The 18409-nt window shown below is 46.6% G+C and overlaps 1 protein-coding gene across 1 annotated transcript; it reads right to left on the bottom strand.

The window, feature by feature from the left end:
* Positions 1-9947: 9947 nt before the first annotated feature.
* Positions 9948-13961, bottom strand: LOC146754584 (uncharacterized). Its single transcript, XM_085527682.1, has one exon. It carries the CDS (start codon positions 12136-12138, stop codon positions 11218-11220), a length of 921 nt encoding a protein of 306 aa, XP_085383808.1. The 5' UTR covers positions 12139-13961; the 3' UTR covers positions 9948-11217.
* Positions 13962-18409: the final 4448 nt, after the last annotated feature.

The following is an 18409-nucleotide window of genomic DNA, read 5'->3' as shown; positions in this document are numbered from 1 at the left end:
GTAAGTTGCAGATTCAGTAAAATTATTCATGCTTTATATGATGTTATGATGTGGAATACTGATAGCAAAATTACAAAATTATTAAACCATGACATTCCACCCCTTATTCTACATCATTACATTATGTTTATACATACATACACACTCATACGTATAGTTGTGAATAATCAGTAACCTTATTTTCTCAACAATTTATATTTGTTCCATACAAATCTCTAAGTTGAGAACAAAACTCTATACCTTAACCTACTATTTATTAATTTTGAGAAAATGGCAAAACTGCCAGAAAAAAGAAAAACATGTCAGCGGTAGAGGAGAAAAGCAGCGCTAGTAGGGCGTCCCCCACATCAAGTTGCACTCATCCTTTCCCAGCCACCACAGCAGATTTCCTTTTTACTTATACTTCTTTCCATGTGTGCTCTACGCATGCATGGCCAGTGCACGATATAGAGTCCAGATGGAAAACTTGCTTACAGAATGCCTAATTAAGGTATATGGAAAAAAAAAGTGTTTCCTTAACATTAATCCACTCTATCTTAAGTCTGATATCTAATTGAAAATTCGTCAAATATTTTCTGAGACTCTACCTATATATCTACAAGAAAATCATTGGCTGCACTCCCCCAACATCAAATTCCCTTGTGGTACACATTGAACATTCCCATTTTTGTCCATCACCCACCACGTGCACCCAGGTCCCTGGGCAAAGACAGTACCCCGGAGAGGTTTGCCCTTTCCAGATGCTGGAAGGACCCAAACCGTCTTTCCCAACACGCTCTTCATGTGTACTACAGGAACCTTATCTCCCGCCACGGTACGTAGGGAGCTGGATTGGTTAGGACCATTACGATTACTAGATCCTCGAGTGTTGACTAACCAGGTGGCTTCTGCTAAATGGTTCTCCCAGTTTTTATATGTTCCGCCACCCATTGCTTTCAACATAGTTTTCAACAACCCATTGAATCGTTCAATCTTACCAGAAGCTGGTGCATGATAGGGAATATGGTAAATCCACTCAATGCCATGATTTTTGGCCCAAGTGGTTACAAGAGAATTTTTAAAATGGGTCCCATTATCTGATTCAATTCTTTCTGGAGTGCCATGCCGCCACAAGATTTGCTTTTCCAACCCTAATATGGTGTTTTGGGTGGTAGCATGGGGTACTGCGTATGTTTCGAGCCACCCAGTGGTTGCCTCCACCATGGTGAGTACATAACGCTTACCATTGCGAGATCGTGGCAAGGTGATATAATCAACCTGCCATGCCTCTCCATATTTATACTTTTGCCATCGCCCTTCTCCCCAAAAAGGTTTCATCCTCTTGGCTTGTTTAATTATGGCGCATGTTTCACAATCATGAATAACCTGAGCAATAGCGTCCATAGTTAAGTCCACCCCTCGGTCTCTGGCCCACTTATATGTTGCATCCCTTCCTTGATGACCTGAAGTCTCATGGGCCCACCGAGCTAGGAATAATTCACCCTTGTTCTGCCAGTCCAAGTCTATTTGAGCCACCTCAATTATGGCAGCTCGATCATCCTGATGGTTATTTTTATGTTCTTCAGTAGCCCTACTTTTAGGCACATGAGCATCTACATGGCGCACCTTTACAACAATGTTCCTTATTCGAGCAGCAATGTCTTTCCACAGTTCAGCAGCCCAAACAGGTTTACCCTTTCGTTGCCAATTATCATCTTCCCACTGTTGCAACCACCCCCATAAGGCATTTGCCACCATCCATGAATCAGTATAAAGATGAAGCATTGGCCACCTCTCCCGTTCAGCCACATCTAAAGCCAGCTGAACAGCCTTTACCTCTGCGAATTGACTTGATTCTCCTTTACCTTCAGTGGCCTCTGCAACTTGTCGTGTGGGGCTCCATACAGCAGCTTTCCATCTGCGATGTTTCCCTACAATACGACATGATCCGTCTGTGAATAGGGCAAATTTCTTTTCGTTTTCTGGTAGCTCATTGTATGGTGGTGCCTCTTTAGCACGTGATACCTCTTCTGTAGGTGGTGTTTCAATTTTTTTACTCTCAGGCCAATCCATGATCACTTATAGATTTCCAGGACGGCTGAGTTTTCCCATTCGAGCTCGTTGAGTAATTAATGAAATCCACTTACTCCAAGTGGCAGCAGTAGCATGATGGGTGGAGGGAACCTGTCCTTTAAACATCCAGTTTATTACTGGCAAGCGAGGTGCTAGAAGAAGCTTAACCTCTGTCCCAACTACTTCAGAAGCAGCCCGAACCCCCTCATACACGCTCAGATCTCCTTCTCAGTCGGAGTGTAGCGCTCCTCAGACCCTTTATATGCTCGACTCCAAAATCCTAGGGGTCGGCCTCGGGTCTCTCCTGAGGCTCTTTGCCACAAACTCCAGGTGGGACCTTTCTCTCCAGCAGCAGTGTAGAGGATGTTCTTCACATCCTGCCCCGTCCGTACTGGCCCCAAGGCCACGGCACGGGCTATCTCTTGTTTTACCTGCTCAAAAGCCTGCTGCTGCTCAGGACCCCATGAGAAATTATTCTTCTTCCGTGTTACCTGATAGAGAGGGCTCACTATGTGGCTGTAGTTTGGGACATGCATTCTCCAAAAGCCCACTACTCCCAGAAAAGATTGGGTCTCTGTTTTATTTGTGGGCGGAGACATAGCAGTGATTTTGTCAATCACATCTGCTGGGATGTGACGACGTCCATCTTGCCATTTTATACCTAAGAACTGGATTTCCTGGGCAGGCCCCTTCACCTTGCTGCGCTTAATGGCAAAACCGGCTTTCAAAAGAATTTGGATTATCTGTTTCCCTTTCTTGGAAACCTCTGCTGCTGTATGGCCCCACACTACAATGTCATCTATATACTGCAAGTGTTCAGGAGCATTACCCTGTTCCAAAACAGCTTGGATCAATCCATGGCAAATTGTTGGGCTGTGCTTCCACCCCTGAGGTAAACGGTTCCAGGTATACTGAATACCTCTCCAGGTAAAAGCAAACTGTGGCCTACATTTTGCAGCCAATGGGATGGAAAAGAAGGCATTAGCAATATCAATGGTGGCATACCACCTAGCTTCTTTTGACTCCAGTTCATACTGGAGTTCTAGCATGTCTGGTACAGCAGCACTTAATGGAGGTGTAACTTCATTCAGGCCACGGTAATCTACCGTCAGCATCCATTCCCCACTGGTTTTACGCACTGGCCATATGGGGCTGTTAAAAGGCGAGTGCGTTTTGCTAATCACTCCCTGATTTTCTAATTGGCGAATTAGCTTGTGAATGGAGAGCAATGAGTCCTTATTGGTGCGGTACTGCCGTCTGTGAACCACTTTGGTGGCAATTGGTACCTCTTGGTCTTTTACCTGGAGCAACCCCACAGCAGAAGGATCATCTGACAGACCAGGTAAAGCTGACAGCTGCTTAACACCGTTTGTGTTAGCAGCAGCTATCCCAAAGGCCCATCGATACCCCTTGGGATCCTGAAAATATCCCATCCTAAGGTAATCGATTCCCAGTATACATGGAGCCTCTGGACCAGTCACAATAGGGTGTCTCTGCCAGTTTTTACCAGTGAGGCTTATTTCGGCCTCCAACATAGTCAATTCTTGGGAACCCCCAGTCACTCCATGGATATATATAGGTTGTGTCCCTTGGTGACTTGAGGGCATTAGGGTGCATTGTGCACCAGTGTCCACCAAGGCTTTATATTTCTGTGGTTGAGATGTGCCAGGCCACTTAATCCACACAGTCCAGTATACTCTGTTGTCCCTTTCCCCCCCCTGGCTGGGGGCAGGGCCCCTCTATTGTTTACCTCGTTGACTTGCAGCAACTGGAACTCTCCACTTCTTGGAAGAGTTCACCATGGTAGTTGTTTCACCTTGTAATTCTTTCACTCGTGCCTGAAGTGCAGAAGTGGATGAATTACACCACTTCTTCATGTCCTCCCCATGACTACAGAGGAAAAGCAACAAGGCAAGACGTGTAGTCTCATCGTTGATTCGAGGTGACCTATCATCGTCATTTGCTTGAATACGAGGACGTCTCTTTTTAATGGTTGAGATTTTCGATGATACAGGTCGAGAGGAACTCATGTTGTTTAGCTTCCTCAATAGGCGATTGTGGAAATCCTGGTTTCCATCATCTTGTACCACCGTGGATTCATCTACATCAGGCACATTAGCCAATTTGTCAATAATATCATTTTGTGTTCCCTCCACTTCGTTTAACCTTTCCACAATTTTGACAATGGCTGAAGTATATAGATTAACTTCTGTGGCGGTTATAAATAATTCAAGTTCCTGAAGTCTGCCAATTAGTTCATTCACAAAGGGTTTCCTGTCCCCTTTGCCATATACTAATGCAAGTGCACTGGCATGCTTTTCTGGAGCTGCCTTTGTAAAGTCACGCCACATTTGTCGTGGAACGCGGACTGCTTCAGGATCATGTAATTGGTCTGGATCATTACGATTGAACTCGCGGCTGTATAGCATTTCCACCAGAGCATTTTCTCTCAAAAATTGGATACCTTTCTCAATATCAGTCCATTTCTTTCTCTCAGGCTCCAAGTCCCGTTTAAAGGGGAATCTATCTCTTACCGCTATCAACATCCGCTTCCAGAGGGTGTAGGACCGATTTTGGCATGTGCCAATACGTGGCATGTGTCCACACGTGAGTCCCTGGAAATGCTACCCAGTTGGCGAGCTTCACTGCCATCGAGCCACGCACTGTTGGCACCATTGTCCCAGCAGCGAAGTAACCAAGTGACCATATTTTCTTTTGGCTGACGTGTGTAATCCTTTCTTAGATCTTGAATTTCACTCAGTTTAAAAGATCGATCAATAATGGTCGTAATACTTTGCTCACCTTTTGCTCTATCAAGAGTCCCAGGTGTTGATGGTGGCAACTGTGTTGATGAGGCTGCCCCATCTAGAAGTTTGGACTTGAGAAATTCTCGTAAAGAAAAACTAGCTTTTGGCTCCTCTTCTGACTCTGACCCTGACCCTGACGCTTGTGTTATTTCCTCCAGGTAACCCTCCTTCTTTTTCCTCTCTCCTAACTTTCTCTGCTCTTCTAACTTTCTCTGCTCCTCTAACATCCTCTTATACTGCTCTAACTTCCTCTGCTCCTCCAACTTCATCTGCTCCTCAAACTTCTTCTGCTCCTCTATCATCTTCTTATACCCCTCTAACATCCTCTGCTCCTCCAACTTCTTCTGCTCTCCTGAGTCCCCCTGCTCTCCCGAGTCCCCTGAGTCTCCTGAGTCCTGCTCTACTAACTCCCTCCGCTCTTCTAACTCCTTCTGCATTTTCTCTAACTGAGTTGAAACTTGTTTTGTCTTTCGCCCTCTTACAGGGGCAACCAACATTGTATCTGGTGTCCCCGATGGTTGGTCCAATTGGACTACATGTGCCCCCGGTGGCTGGTCAGATTGGACTACTTGTGCCCCTGGTAGTTGGTTAAATGCATTCAACTCACCCGGGAGGGCACATAGCTGGTCTCGGAGAGCGTTCCGCTCAAACTGGACGGCACCAAGCTCAGTCTGGAGGCTGTTGTAGTTGGACTGGAGAGTGTTGTACCCGAGCCGGAGGACGTTATGCTCGGCCTGGAGGGCAGTGTGCTCAGTCTGGAGAGTGTTGAGCTCGGTCCGGAGGGCATTGTGCTCGGTCTGAAGAGCGTTATGCTCGGACTGGAGGGCATTATACTCAGACTGAAGAGTGTTGTGCTCGGTCTGGAGAGTGTCACAATTGGGTTGAAGGGCATCGTGCTTAGGCTGGAGGGTGCCGCGCTCAGACTGGAGGGCGTCATACTTGGACTGGAGAGTATTGTACCCGGACCGGAGAGCGTTGTGCTCAGTCTGGAGAGTGTTGTGCTCGGTCCGGAGGGCATTGTGCTCAGTCTGAAGAGCGTTATGCTCGGACCGGAGGGCGTTATGCACAGACTGAAGAGTGTTGTGCTCGGACTGGAGGGTGTCGCAGTTGGGTTGGAAGGCATCGTACTTGGCCTGGAGGGTGCCGCACTCAGACTGGACGGCGTCATACTTGGACTGGAGAGTGTTGTGCTCGGTCTGGAGGGCATTGTGCTCGGTCCGGAGGGCATCGCGCTCAGTCTGGAGAGTGTTGTACTCGGACCGGAGGGCGCTGTGCTCGGACTGGAGAGTGTTGTACTCGGACCGGAGGGCGCTGTGCTCGGACTGGAGAGTGTCGTGCTCGGACCGGAGGGCGCTGTGCTCGGACTGGAGAGTGTCATGCTCGGACCGGAGGGCGCTGTGCTCGGACTGGAGAGTGTCGTGCTCGGACCGGAGGGCGCTGTGCTCGGACTGGAGAGTGTCATGCTCGGACCGGAGGGCGCTGTGCTCGGACTGGAGAGTGTTGTGCTCGGACCGGAGGGCGCTGTGCTCGGACTGGAGAGTGTTGAGTTGGGATTGCAGGGAGCTTTTCTCATCCCAAAGTTTTTCTGCGTCAGCTCTAAGATTCTCTTTCTCGTACCAGATTGAGTCTCGTTGCTACAGGAGATCTTTTCTCTCAGCTTCAAAAGCTTTTTCTCTCTCTACCTTCTCATCCCAAAGTTTTTCTGCCTCAGCTCTAAGACTCTCCTTCTCGGCCCTGAGACTCTCTCTCTCAGCTTCAAAAACTTCCCTCTCAGGAATGGTATTGAATAAGGCCCAATAAGCATTAGCTAGGCCCAAAATCATTTGTGCCTCCTGAGATCTGCCTGAGCCACAACATTCCTGCCTCAAATATGCAATCAAACTCTCAGGATTCTTCAAGTGTTCAGGAGTGAAGCTCCATAACACTGAAGATGTCTGTCCTTTGAGAATCTCTTCAAAGCCTCTCCACACTCCCTGCCACTCAGTATTCTCTGGTTCTAGGGAAGACTTCCTCCGGATGTTATAAATCCAGATACTGAGTGAGATTATTACAATAATCAACAGTAAGATCAGGGAGGTTAAGAGTGTGGCCCACTGATCATTCAAAAACTGCATAAAGGATTCATAGAAAGAAAGAGGAGCACGCTTAAAAATCACCATTTCTGTATAATTAGTTGCATTAGTTGCTCCCTCTGGAGCTGTATGCAGATACGAAGTGAGCATTGCTAACCATGCTTTCAATCCATTATACAATTGTATAGCTCCATAAGAAAAAGTGGCTAGCTTAAACATGACCCAATATGTTCGGAGCGTCTCAAAAAAGGAACCAATGGCACACAGTCCCTGGTAAAACAAATTTAGTAGAGAAAACATTATTTTTTTTTTTCCTTTTTTTTCTTCAATAGAGAGAAAAAAAGTAAAAGAAAACAAAGCTCAACAATGTTTATAAAATATACCGGAGTATTGGCAGTCCGCCTGGACTTTTCAAGGTCAAGCTCGCAGGTGCAGAATCGCAAACCTAAGATAGCTCCTTAACAGGGAAAAAAACTCGTAGCTCTGTTAAAAGCTAAAAGAGCAACAGAAGAAAACACAGAAAAACAGCAACTCAATTTGCCCGCATTCTCCACCAAAATCTGTCACGGTTTGAACGAAAAATCCACCTGCGTCCGTGACAGGGGCCGTGGGCCCCGGAGGGGCCCTAGGCCGAAAGGAAAAAGTTAATTAGGAAAAGAAAACAGCGGCAACGATCTAAGGAGGCACACTTATTTACTAAATACTATATCGAAATACAGGATAACACAATATAATACAATATAATTGAAAATTGAGCTAACGAATCAAGCAAAATAGGAGAGAGAATGAGTCCCGTAACCGAGAGGCCTACTGTGAATCTAGGCAAACGGCTGAAGGCTCCCACACACTCCCCTGAACGCCAGAACTCGAAAGACGTCAGTCTGTTCTGCGACCAAGTTAATATAGAGTCCAGGTCCCGTGACCTATCGTGTTGTTCTCTGGGAGATGTAGTCTTCTTCTGTAAGTTGCAGATTCAGTAAAATTATTCATGCTTTATATGATGTTATGATGTGGAATACTGATAGCAAAATTACAAAATTATTAAACCATGACACCCTCTGGCCAGATATCTGTGGCTGTATAACTATATCTGGCACCAGAGGAGGAGTCTTGATCTGCCATAGGGACATAATAGGTGTTCCTTTAGCAATAAAGACCGGAGTATTGACCACGATGTCAGTAGGCCATGTACCTATCACTGAGGGGGTGACTGAACCTCCCACCTCCAATAATCTCCCCCAAGGTGCAAGTAGGCCACACCACTTGGGTCCTACCTGCACCTTCCAGGGCCAATTTATCTTATGGATTCCCGGTTTTAAATTCTCAGGGGCAGGGAGCAGAAGATTATTTTTATTACCAATCTGTGGTTTTACCTCACTATCGGTACCTGTAATTTGGATCCTAAGAGGGGAGGCCCATATAGTTTGTAACATTTTCAGGGCACTGGGTCTGCCATCCCGAGGTCTTTCATTCAGGTCCCACAGGGTTTCATATAATCTTTTTGTCCACCCCTGCAGGGACTGAGAGTCTGTCTTCAGGGCAGCCTTAAGGATACCATTATAGCATTCAATAAGGCCTGCCCCTGTTGGGTTATATGGCAGATGGAATCGCCATTCGATGTTGTTTTCTTCTGCCCAGCTCTGTATCATCGCTCCAGTAAAGTGAGCCCCTTGGTCACTCTCGATAACTTGAGGTGTCCCGTATGCAAACATCAGTTTAGTAAGCGCCTTAATTGTGTACGCTTGATTTGCCTTTGGTACAGGATAGGCTTGCAGCAGTCCACTTAACGTGTCAACGCAGGTCAGGGCATATCTCGCCCCCTCAGACCGAGGGAGGGGCCCAATGTAGTCAACCTGCCATCTCTGAAGAGGACTATATCCTCTAGGAATGTGGGATGTTGTTTCAGGCAACGGTCTCGGTCTCATCTTTGAGCAAGCGTCGCAATCCTGACATGCTTGGACGATATCAGATAGTTGTACAGGCAGCCCCCATGCTTTAGCGGCTGCCCACATTATCTTCTGTCCAGCATGCCGTAGCTTCTGATGTAACCAACGGGCAACATTTTCGGATTGTGAATTCTCAATCCATCGGATTTGGGCCAGTGTGTCAGCTTCATCGTTTCCTGGTGACTGCAGGGGTTGATGACCAGAGACATGGTAGACACATACCGTCCTACGTTTGACCATATTCCGAATGTCTACCCACATGTCTTTACCCCAAATCGGTCGGGCGTGGATAGTCCATTCCTGGGTAGCCCACTGCGTAATCCACAGAGTGAGCCCCCGGTACACAGCCCAACTATCTGTACAGATGTTCAGGACGCCGTCACCAGGTTCTTTAGTTATGACCATCCACACGGCTCGCAATTCTGCCCATTGGCTGCTCTGACCATCCCCCTCATCAAACCAGATGGTCTCAGTAGAGGGATGGTATGCTATTGCTCGCCACTTGCTCGGGTTGCCTCTGCTGAACCCATCCGTATACCAGGCATCTTCAGGAATAGGATATCTTCCTTCCTGAACGGGACTCTTCTCTGGTGGAGCAACCATCAGTTCTTTTGATGTATCACTGTGATACGTCACTGGGCCTAGGATCTTCTGTAATTCTTCTTTAAGTGGAGATGAAGACAGACTGCTTCTCTGGCTTAGATAGGCGACCCATCGTGCCACTGTTTGTGCTTGGGCCACCCCTGTCTTAGGAAGGCGAGTCAAATCTCTCACCCACCTCTGGATTGGTAATGAAGTTTTAACTATGACCTCTGCTGTTTGTGTTATCAGCTCTACTGCTTGTAACGCCGAATAGGCAGCCAATAACTGTTTCTCAGTCATGCTATATCTTTCTTCTGCTCCGTGCCAAACCTGAGACCAGAATCCAATGGAGGTTTGAACAGAACTCTGGCGTTGCCACAGGCCCCAGCCAAAACCATCCTGGGTAACATGAACATCTAGTTCAGCTGGGAGGGTCGGATCAAATATACCCAATGCCTGAGCTTGTTTAACTTCCAATTTTACCTGTTGGAAAGCATCCTGTTATACCTTTCCCCAATTCCGTGATTGACGCTTCTTCGTAAGCTTATACAATGGCCTCAATAGCTGAGCTAAATGAGGTATAAAGGAGCGCCAATACCCCAATATAACCAAGAATTCTTGCAACTGTTTTGATGTTGTAGGGACTGGAAACGCTTGGACTTTATCTACTACCGCACTGGGTAGTACTTTGGTTTTCCTGGACCAAATTACTCCCAGGAATTTTACAGATAACCCTGGACCTTGCACCTTCTGTGGGTTTATAGCCCACCCTCTTTTCTGCAGATAAGCTGTCAACAAATCTGCTGCTTGTCTCACCGCCTCTAATGAATCAGATGTTAACAGGAGGTCATCAATATAATGATATAAATTGACATTATTTGGCTTTTCCCACTTAGCCAGATCACGCGCCACTAAATTATGACAAAAAGTGGGTGAATGCACGTACCCTTGGGGTAGGACCTGGAAAGTCCATTGCCTCCCTTCCCATGTAAATGCAAACTGATTCTTCACTGATTGGAATACTGAAGAATGCATTCGCTAAATCTAAGACACGGTGATATATTTTGATTTCCCTGCTTAGTGTGTCCATTAGGGAGGCAATATTGAGTACGGCCGCATGAACGGGTGGCGTGACCTTATTCAATTCCCTGTAGTCTACTGTCATCCTCCATGTTCCATCCGGCTTTCGTACTGGCCATATTGGGGAGCTGTATGGGCGATGTGCAGGCCTTATAATACCCACTTTTTCTAATTCCTGCACCGTTTTTGTTATTTCATCCTGCCCACCCGGGAGTCTGTACTGTTTTACATTAGTAATCCGGCGCGGCTTTGGCAGACAAATAGACTCATGTTTTGCATGGCCTCTCAGTATTGTCTGAATTGCCCGGATACTAATGCATCTCTGCCGCAGCCGGAACTCTCCCACTGTTGTATGGAGAGCCAGACCCCACAAGATATCAATTCCTAATATATACTCCGGAATTGGAGCAATGGATACCTTGTACTCTTGTGGTGGGAGGCGCCCGATCCCCAATTTTACCCAGGTTTGGGTGACTGGAATGGTCTGTCCCCCAAAACCTCCAATCATCACTCCATTATCTTTGAATTTGCTTGGGTCCCCATATATTATAGATGTCTCTGCCCCAGTATCAGCTAGGGCCATAACCTACTGTACATTCTTTCGGGACCAGTATATCGTCAATTCTACATAGGGCCTCCGGTCCCGTCTAGAGGCCCTAGGGGGACTGACGTCCCTCGTCACGCCATGAACTGAGCCAGGTTCAAGTCTTTTACCTCTGATACCTCTGGTATCGTGACCCGAGGCACCTGAGGCGGCTTCTTTTTCCTATTCAGAACTACAAAGTCTTCTAAATTCCATGTTGTTGTTGGTCTCCACTCTATAAGTCTTATCCCTGGTCTTTTGGGGTTATTCTGAAATTTTTGTTCATTCTTCAGCTGCTTCCACAACTGAAGGAGAACGTGATTGGGCTGACCATCAATTTTTGAAAATTGAACGCCTGCCCGGAGCAGATAATTGAACATTTGTTTCCGGGATACTCTAACAGGTCCTGCCCGAGGGGTTCGCGGGGCCGATCTTCTGGCTCGCACTATTGGAAAAGCCTCGGCATCCTCAATCACCCTGATATTGCGCTTAGTTCGTAAGCGCTCAGTTTCCCCAAGGTCCGCCACCAATTGGGCAGCTTGTTGGACTGCTGCTTCTGCAGCTACAAATGGGTTGAGTATGGAAACCAGTGTTCCATACATATGCGAGGGAGCTTGTTGTAAAATTAGGTCCCTCATTCCTGCGGAGAATCTTACCATATCAGGGCTATCAAATGTATCTTCGTAGATAGCCTCTCGCATGCCTAATTCTCGTATATAATTTTGAAGGTCTTCCATAGAAGACCACATCCCTGAGTTTACTGGCATGTCAGTTTTATTTGGCCACACCATACGGCAAGCAGCCATTAGCCAGTCTACAATTGAATGATTTTCTTCAGGGAATTGAGTCCCAGCATACAGTCTCTGCCTAAGGGCAGGATGTATTGTTATTGTGGCCAACTTGGATACTTCGGGGCCACTAACCAGTACACTTTCTGCCCCCGAATCCCATAACCGTAATAACCAAGCTGGAACACTTTCCCTTGGCCTTTGCCTAAATCGTTGCACTAGGTCCATGAGTTCGGTGGGCGTGTATGGACAGGCTGTTACATGTAAATAAGATTCAGCTCGAACTCTCGAGTTGTAACGCGATAGGTCTTCCCCGCTCGGTAATGTATATGTATGAGACTGAAATACAAGCCCTATATAAGGGGCTCACGCGGTTGAATAAACGCCATTTTACAGCTCACCATATTGGTGTAATCAGCGTGTAACTTGGTCAGGGGGCCGTCAGAAGCACATTCTCAATGAGGGACATAGTTCTTAAGGTTACCTTGCACAAGGCAACAATTGGCGCCCCGTGTGAGGACGTTCTGAGAGTGAGTTTGCGACGGCTAACCGCGAGACGGACACGAATCCTATGGTTAGATCCCGTGGAAGCGCCTAGGGGGCGAAATTGAATGCAGCTGCTATTTATCCTGCGGTGAGACCGTGGAAGACCATGGGACTTTGGGCCCGGGTATATACAAAGGGTGCGAGGACGTACGGTGTCGAGCACCAGAAAAAACATGGAATCAATCCATCATTAAGGTAGTATTGAACAGTGAAGCAGGAAACAGATGCTCTGCTGAAATTCATAATAAAGGGGGGCTAAAAGGGGGATAGTGAAAGGTAGTTTACAGAAAATGATTTAGTTAGTTAGAATAACAAGGAATGGAGACAGTGGGTCTGGGAGAGCAGGAAGGATGCAGATAAGGAGTGAGATCTCCCTGAGACACCCTGGCGAGGAGGGGATTAGATGTTTTAAATATCAGAAGAGGAGTTGCATCTCCCTGATAAGATGGGCGATAACAAGAGGGGGTCTGCATGATAAAGAATTATTGAATATGTATCAGGATTACGGGAAATCATTGACTATGTATGAGGTGTACCTATATCTGTATCACGGTTTTACAAGTCGGTGTGCAAGTTTAGAGGAGCTATCCCCCTTGCACCCGGCGCTGCGCAACGCTGGAATAAACATACCTGCTTTATAACCCATCTCTGGATTATAGAGTTTGATTCCGCAAGTCAGTATTACGAGTTTGTAAAACTCATTGCGGTAGGAATGCTCCTAAGAAGGAGATTGCTGCCGTTATTTCTTGTTTGCAGAAAGCTCAGCCTTCACCCTCCCCTAGTAATCTACTTGATTCGGAGCGGTGGGAATCTTTCACCGCTGCCCTGCTCCAAAGAGCAATGCACGAGTATAAAGCGGAGGAATTAAAAACCTGGGGTTTGGTCCTGGGTGCACTCGAAGCGGCTAAGGAGGAGAGTAAATCGTTTGCTCCAGGTAATGCTTTGCTGGGGCCGGGGAACCGAGGGTTGGAGTCAGGGAGCGCGCTTATTTGCAGACCCCCGGAGGGAGAACAATGGCTTAAGATGGCGACAGCCACCCTGACTGCCCCCCCAACTCCACATGTGCAGCAGTTAAGAGATAAGTGGGGTGTCATGGTTTAATAATTTTGTAATTTTGCTATCAGTATTCCACATCATAACATCATATAAAGCATGAATAATTTTACTGAATCTGCTACTTACAGAAGAAGACTACATCTCCCAGGGAACAACACGATAGGTCACGGGACCTGGACTCTATATTAACTCGGTTGCAGACTAGACTGATCTCTCTCTTTCGAGTTCTGGCGTTCAGGGGAGTGTGTGGGAGCCTTCAGCGTCTCGCCTAAATTTCACAGTAGGCCTCTCGGTTACGAGACTCATTCTCTCTCCTATTTTGTCTGATTCGTTAGCTCAATTTTCAATTATATTATATTATATTATATTTTATTATCCTGTATTTCGATATAGTATTTAGTAAATAAGTGTGCCTCCTTAGATCGTTGCCGCTGTTTTCTTTTCCTAATTAACTTTTTCCTTTTGGCCTAGGGCCCCCGCGGGGCCCACGGCCCCTGTCACGGGTGCAAGTGGATTTTTTCGTTCAATCCGTGACAGATTTTGGTGGAGAATGCGGGCAATTTGAGTTGCTGTTTTTCTGTGTTTTCTTCTGTTGCTCTTTTAGCTTTTAACAGGGCTACAAGTTGTTTTTCTTTGTTAAGGAGCTATCTTAGGTTTGCGATTCTGCGCCTGCGAGCTTGACCTTGAAAGTCCAGGCGGACTGCCAATACTCCGGTTTATTTTATAAACACTACTGAGCTTTGCGTTTTTAACTTCTTTTTTCTCTCTACTAAAAAAAATAATAATAATAAAAATGTTCTCTCTACTAAGTTGGCTTTATAAGGTACTGCATTTCATTAGTTCCTCTTTTATGATGCTCCAAACATATTGGACCATGTTTAAGCTAGCCCATTTTACCTATGAAGTTATAGGAATGTATTATAGATTGAAAGCACGGTTAGCAACGCTTACTTGGTATTTGCATGCAGCTCCAGAGGGAGCAACTAATGCAGCTAATGCAACCAATAGTACGGAAATGGTGGTTTTTGAGCGTGCTCTTCCTTTTTTCTTTGCATCCTTCAAGCAGTCTTCGACTGACCAGTTGTCCCAGTGGACCACACTGTCAATCGTATTAATCTCCCTGAATTTACTGTTGGTTATTGTAGTGATCTCACTCAGTATCTGGATTTATAACCTCAGGAGGAAGTCTTCCCTAGAATTAGAGAATACTGAGTGGCAGGGAGTGTGGAGAGACTTTGGAGAGACTTTTAGAAGACAGACATCTTTAGTGTCATGGAGCTTCACTCCTGAACACTTAAAGAATCCCAAGAGTTTGACCGCATATTTGAGACAGGAATGTTGTGGCTCAGGCAGATCTCAGGAGGCACAAATGACTTGGGGCCTAGCTAATGCTTATCGGACCTTATTTAATACCATTTCTGAGAGGGAAGTTTTTGATGCTGAGAGAGGGAGTCTCAGGGCTGAGAATGAGAGTCTCCTTGATGAGAGAAATAACCTCCTACAACAACGAGATTCATTCTGGTATGAGAAAGAGAGTCTCAGAGCTGAGAGATAAGACCTCCTATATCAACGAGACACATATTGGTATGAGAAAGAATCCCTGCAATCCAAACTCAACACTCTCCAGTCCGAGCACAACGCTCTCCGGTTCGAGCACAACGCTCTCCAGTCCGAGCACGGCACTCTCCAGTCCGAGCACAACGCTCTCCAGTCCGAGCACGGCACTCTCCAGTCCGAGCACAACGCTCTCCGGTCCGAGCACAACGCTCTCCAGTCCGAGCACAACGCTCTCCAGTCCGAGCACAACGCTCTCCGGTCCAAGCACGACGCTCTCCAGTCCGAGCACAACGCTCTCCGGTCCGAGCACAACGCTCTCCCGTCTGAGCACAACGCTCTCCAGTCCGAGCACAACGCTCTCCAGTCCAAGCACGACACTCTCCAGTCCAAGCACGACACTCTCCAGTCCGAGCACAACGCTCTCCGGTCCGAGCACGACGCTCTCCAGTCCGAGCACAACGCTCTCCAGTCCGAGCACAACACTCTCCTGTCCGAGCACAACGGAAAGGCATCCAAACTTTGAGATAAAATGCTCTGGTGGAAATGCTACACAGCCCATGACACAGCTGTATAGCATTTCCAAACCGAGCTTTGGATGCCTTTCTCTATATCAGTCCATTTCCTTTTCTCAGGCTCCAAGTCCCGTTTAAAGGGGAATCTATCTCTTACCGCTATCAACATCCGCTTCCAGAGGGTGTAGGACTGATCTTGGCATGTGCCAATACCTCTGTCCACACGTGCATCTCTGGAAATGCTACCCAGTTGGCGAGCTTCATTGCCATCAAGCCACACACTGCTGGCACCATTGTCCCAGCATCGAAGTAACCAAGTGACCATATGTTCTTTTGGTTGATGTGTGTAATCCTTTCTTAGATACCGAATTTCACTCAGTTTTAAAGATCTATCAATAATGGTCGTAATACTTTGCTCACCTTTTGCTCTATCAAGAGTCCCAGGTGTTGATGGTGGCAACTGTGTTGATGAGGCTGCCCCATCTAGAAGTTTGGACTCGAGAAATTCTCGTAAAGAAAATCTAACTTTTGGCTCCTCTTCTTCATCTGACTCTGACTCTTGTATTATTTCCTCCAGGTAACCCTCCTTCTTTTTTCTCTCTCCTAACTTCCTCTGCTCCTCATACTTCTTCTGCTCCTCTATCATCTTCTTATACCCCTCTAACATCCTCTGCTCCTCCAACTTCTTCTGGTCTTCTGACTCCCCCTGCTCTCCTGAGTCCTGCTCTCCTAACTCCCTCCGCTCTTCTAACTCCTTCTGCATTTTCTCTAACTGAGTTGAAAATTGTTTTATTTTTCGCCCTCTTACAGGGGCAACCAACATTGTATCTGGTGCCCCTGGTAGTTGGTCAAGGTGTGGTACATACGGTTCAGACTTGGGGATGTTCCCCTTGGACTGGAGGGTGCATAGCTTGGATCGGAGGAGATCGCGCTCAAACTCCAGGGTGTCGAACTCAGCCCTGAGGGCGTTGTACTTGGACTGAATTGTGTCGAGCCCGGACTGGAGCGCGTCGTGTTTGAACTGGAGAGTGTTGCGCTCAGATTGGATGGCATCGTACATGGTCTGGAGGTTGTTACGATCGATCTTGATAGCATCGAATTGAACCTTGAGGTCGCTGTACATGGACCGGAGGACATCTCGCTCAGATCGGACGGTGTTAAACTCGGACTGGAGGATGTTGTGCTCAGACTGGAGGGCGTTGTAATCAGTCTGGAGGGTGTCACGCTCCGACGGGAGAATGTCGCGCTCAGACTGGGGGCAGATATTCTCAGTCTGGAGGGCGTTGTGCTAGGCCTTGAGAGTGTCGTGCTTGGACCGGAGAGCGTTGTGCTCGGACCGGAGAGCGTTGTGCTCGGACCGGAGAGCGTTGTGCTCGGACTGGAGAGCGTTGTGCTCGGACTGGAGAGTGCCGTGCTCGGACTGGAGAGCGTTGTGCTCGAACCGGAGAGCGTTGTGCTCGGACTGGAGAGTGTTGAGTTTGGATTGCAGGGATTCTTTCTCATACCAATATGTGTCTCGTTGATATAGGAGGTCTTATCTCTCAGCTCTGAGACTCTCTTTCTCATACCAGAATGAATCTCGTTGTTGTAGAAGGTTATTTCTCTCATCAAGGAGACTCTCATTCTCAGCCCTGAGACTCCCTCTCTCAGCATCAAAAACTTCCCTCTCAGAAATGGTATTAAATAAGGTCCGATAAGCATTAGCTAGGCCCCAAGTCATTTGTGCCTCCTGAGATCTGCCTGAGCCACAACATTCCTGTCTCAAATATGCGGTCAAACTCTTGGGATTCTTTAAGTGTTCAGGAGTGAAGCTCCATGACACTAAAGATGTCTGTCTTCTAAAAGTCTCTCCAAAGTCTCTCCACACTCCCTGCCACTCAGTATTCTCTAATTCTAGGGAAGACTTCCTCCTGAGGTTATAAATCCAGATACTGAGTGAGATCACTACAATAACCAACAGTAAATTCAGGGAGATTAATACGATTGACAGTGTGGTCCACTGGGACAACTGGTCAGTCGAAGACTGCTTGAAGGATGCAAAGAAAAAAGGAAGAGCACGCTCAAAAACCACCATTTCCGTACTATTGGTTGCATTAGCTGCATTAGTTGCTCCCTCTGGAGCTGCATGCAAATACCAAGTAAGCGTTGCTAACCGTGCTTTCAATCTATAATACATTCCTATAACTTCATAGGTAAAATGGGCTAGCTTAAACATGGTCCAATATGTTTGGAGCATCATAAAAGAGGAACTAATGAAATGCAGTACCTTATAAAGCCAACTTAGTAGAGAGAACATTTTTATTATTATTATTTTTTTTAGTAGAGAGAAAAAAGAAGTTAAAAACGCAAAGCTCAGTAGTGTTTATAAAATAAACCGGAGTATTGGCAGTCCGCCTGGACTTTCAAGGTCAAGCTCGCAGGCGCAGAATCGCAAACCTAAGATAGCTCCTTAACAAAGAAAAACAACTTGTAGCCCTGTTAAAAGCTAAAAGAGCAACAGAAGAAAACACAGAAAAACAGCAACTCAAATTGCCCGCATTCTCCACCAAAATCTGTCACGGATTGAACGAAAAAATCCACTTGCACCCGTGACAGGGGCCGTGGGCCCCGCGGGGGCCCTAGGCCAAAAGGAAAAAGTTAATTAGGAAAAGAAAACAGCGGCAACGATCTAAGGAGGCACACTTATTTACTAAATACTATATCGAAATACAGGATAATAAAATATAATATAATATAATATAATTGAAAATTGAGCTAACGAATCAGACAAAATAGGAGAGAGAATGAGTCTCGTAACCGAGAGGCCTACTGTGAAATTTAGGCGAGAC

The sequence above is a fragment of the Coturnix japonica genome, chromosome W (assembly GCF_054131305.1).
Source record: "Coturnix japonica strain WE chromosome W, WE-NBRP24, whole genome shotgun sequence".
Classification (NCBI taxonomy): domain Eukaryota; kingdom Metazoa; phylum Chordata; class Aves; order Galliformes; family Phasianidae; genus Coturnix; species Coturnix japonica.
Note: the sequence above shows the minus strand (reverse complement) of the source record. Positions and strands in the feature narration are given on the sequence as shown.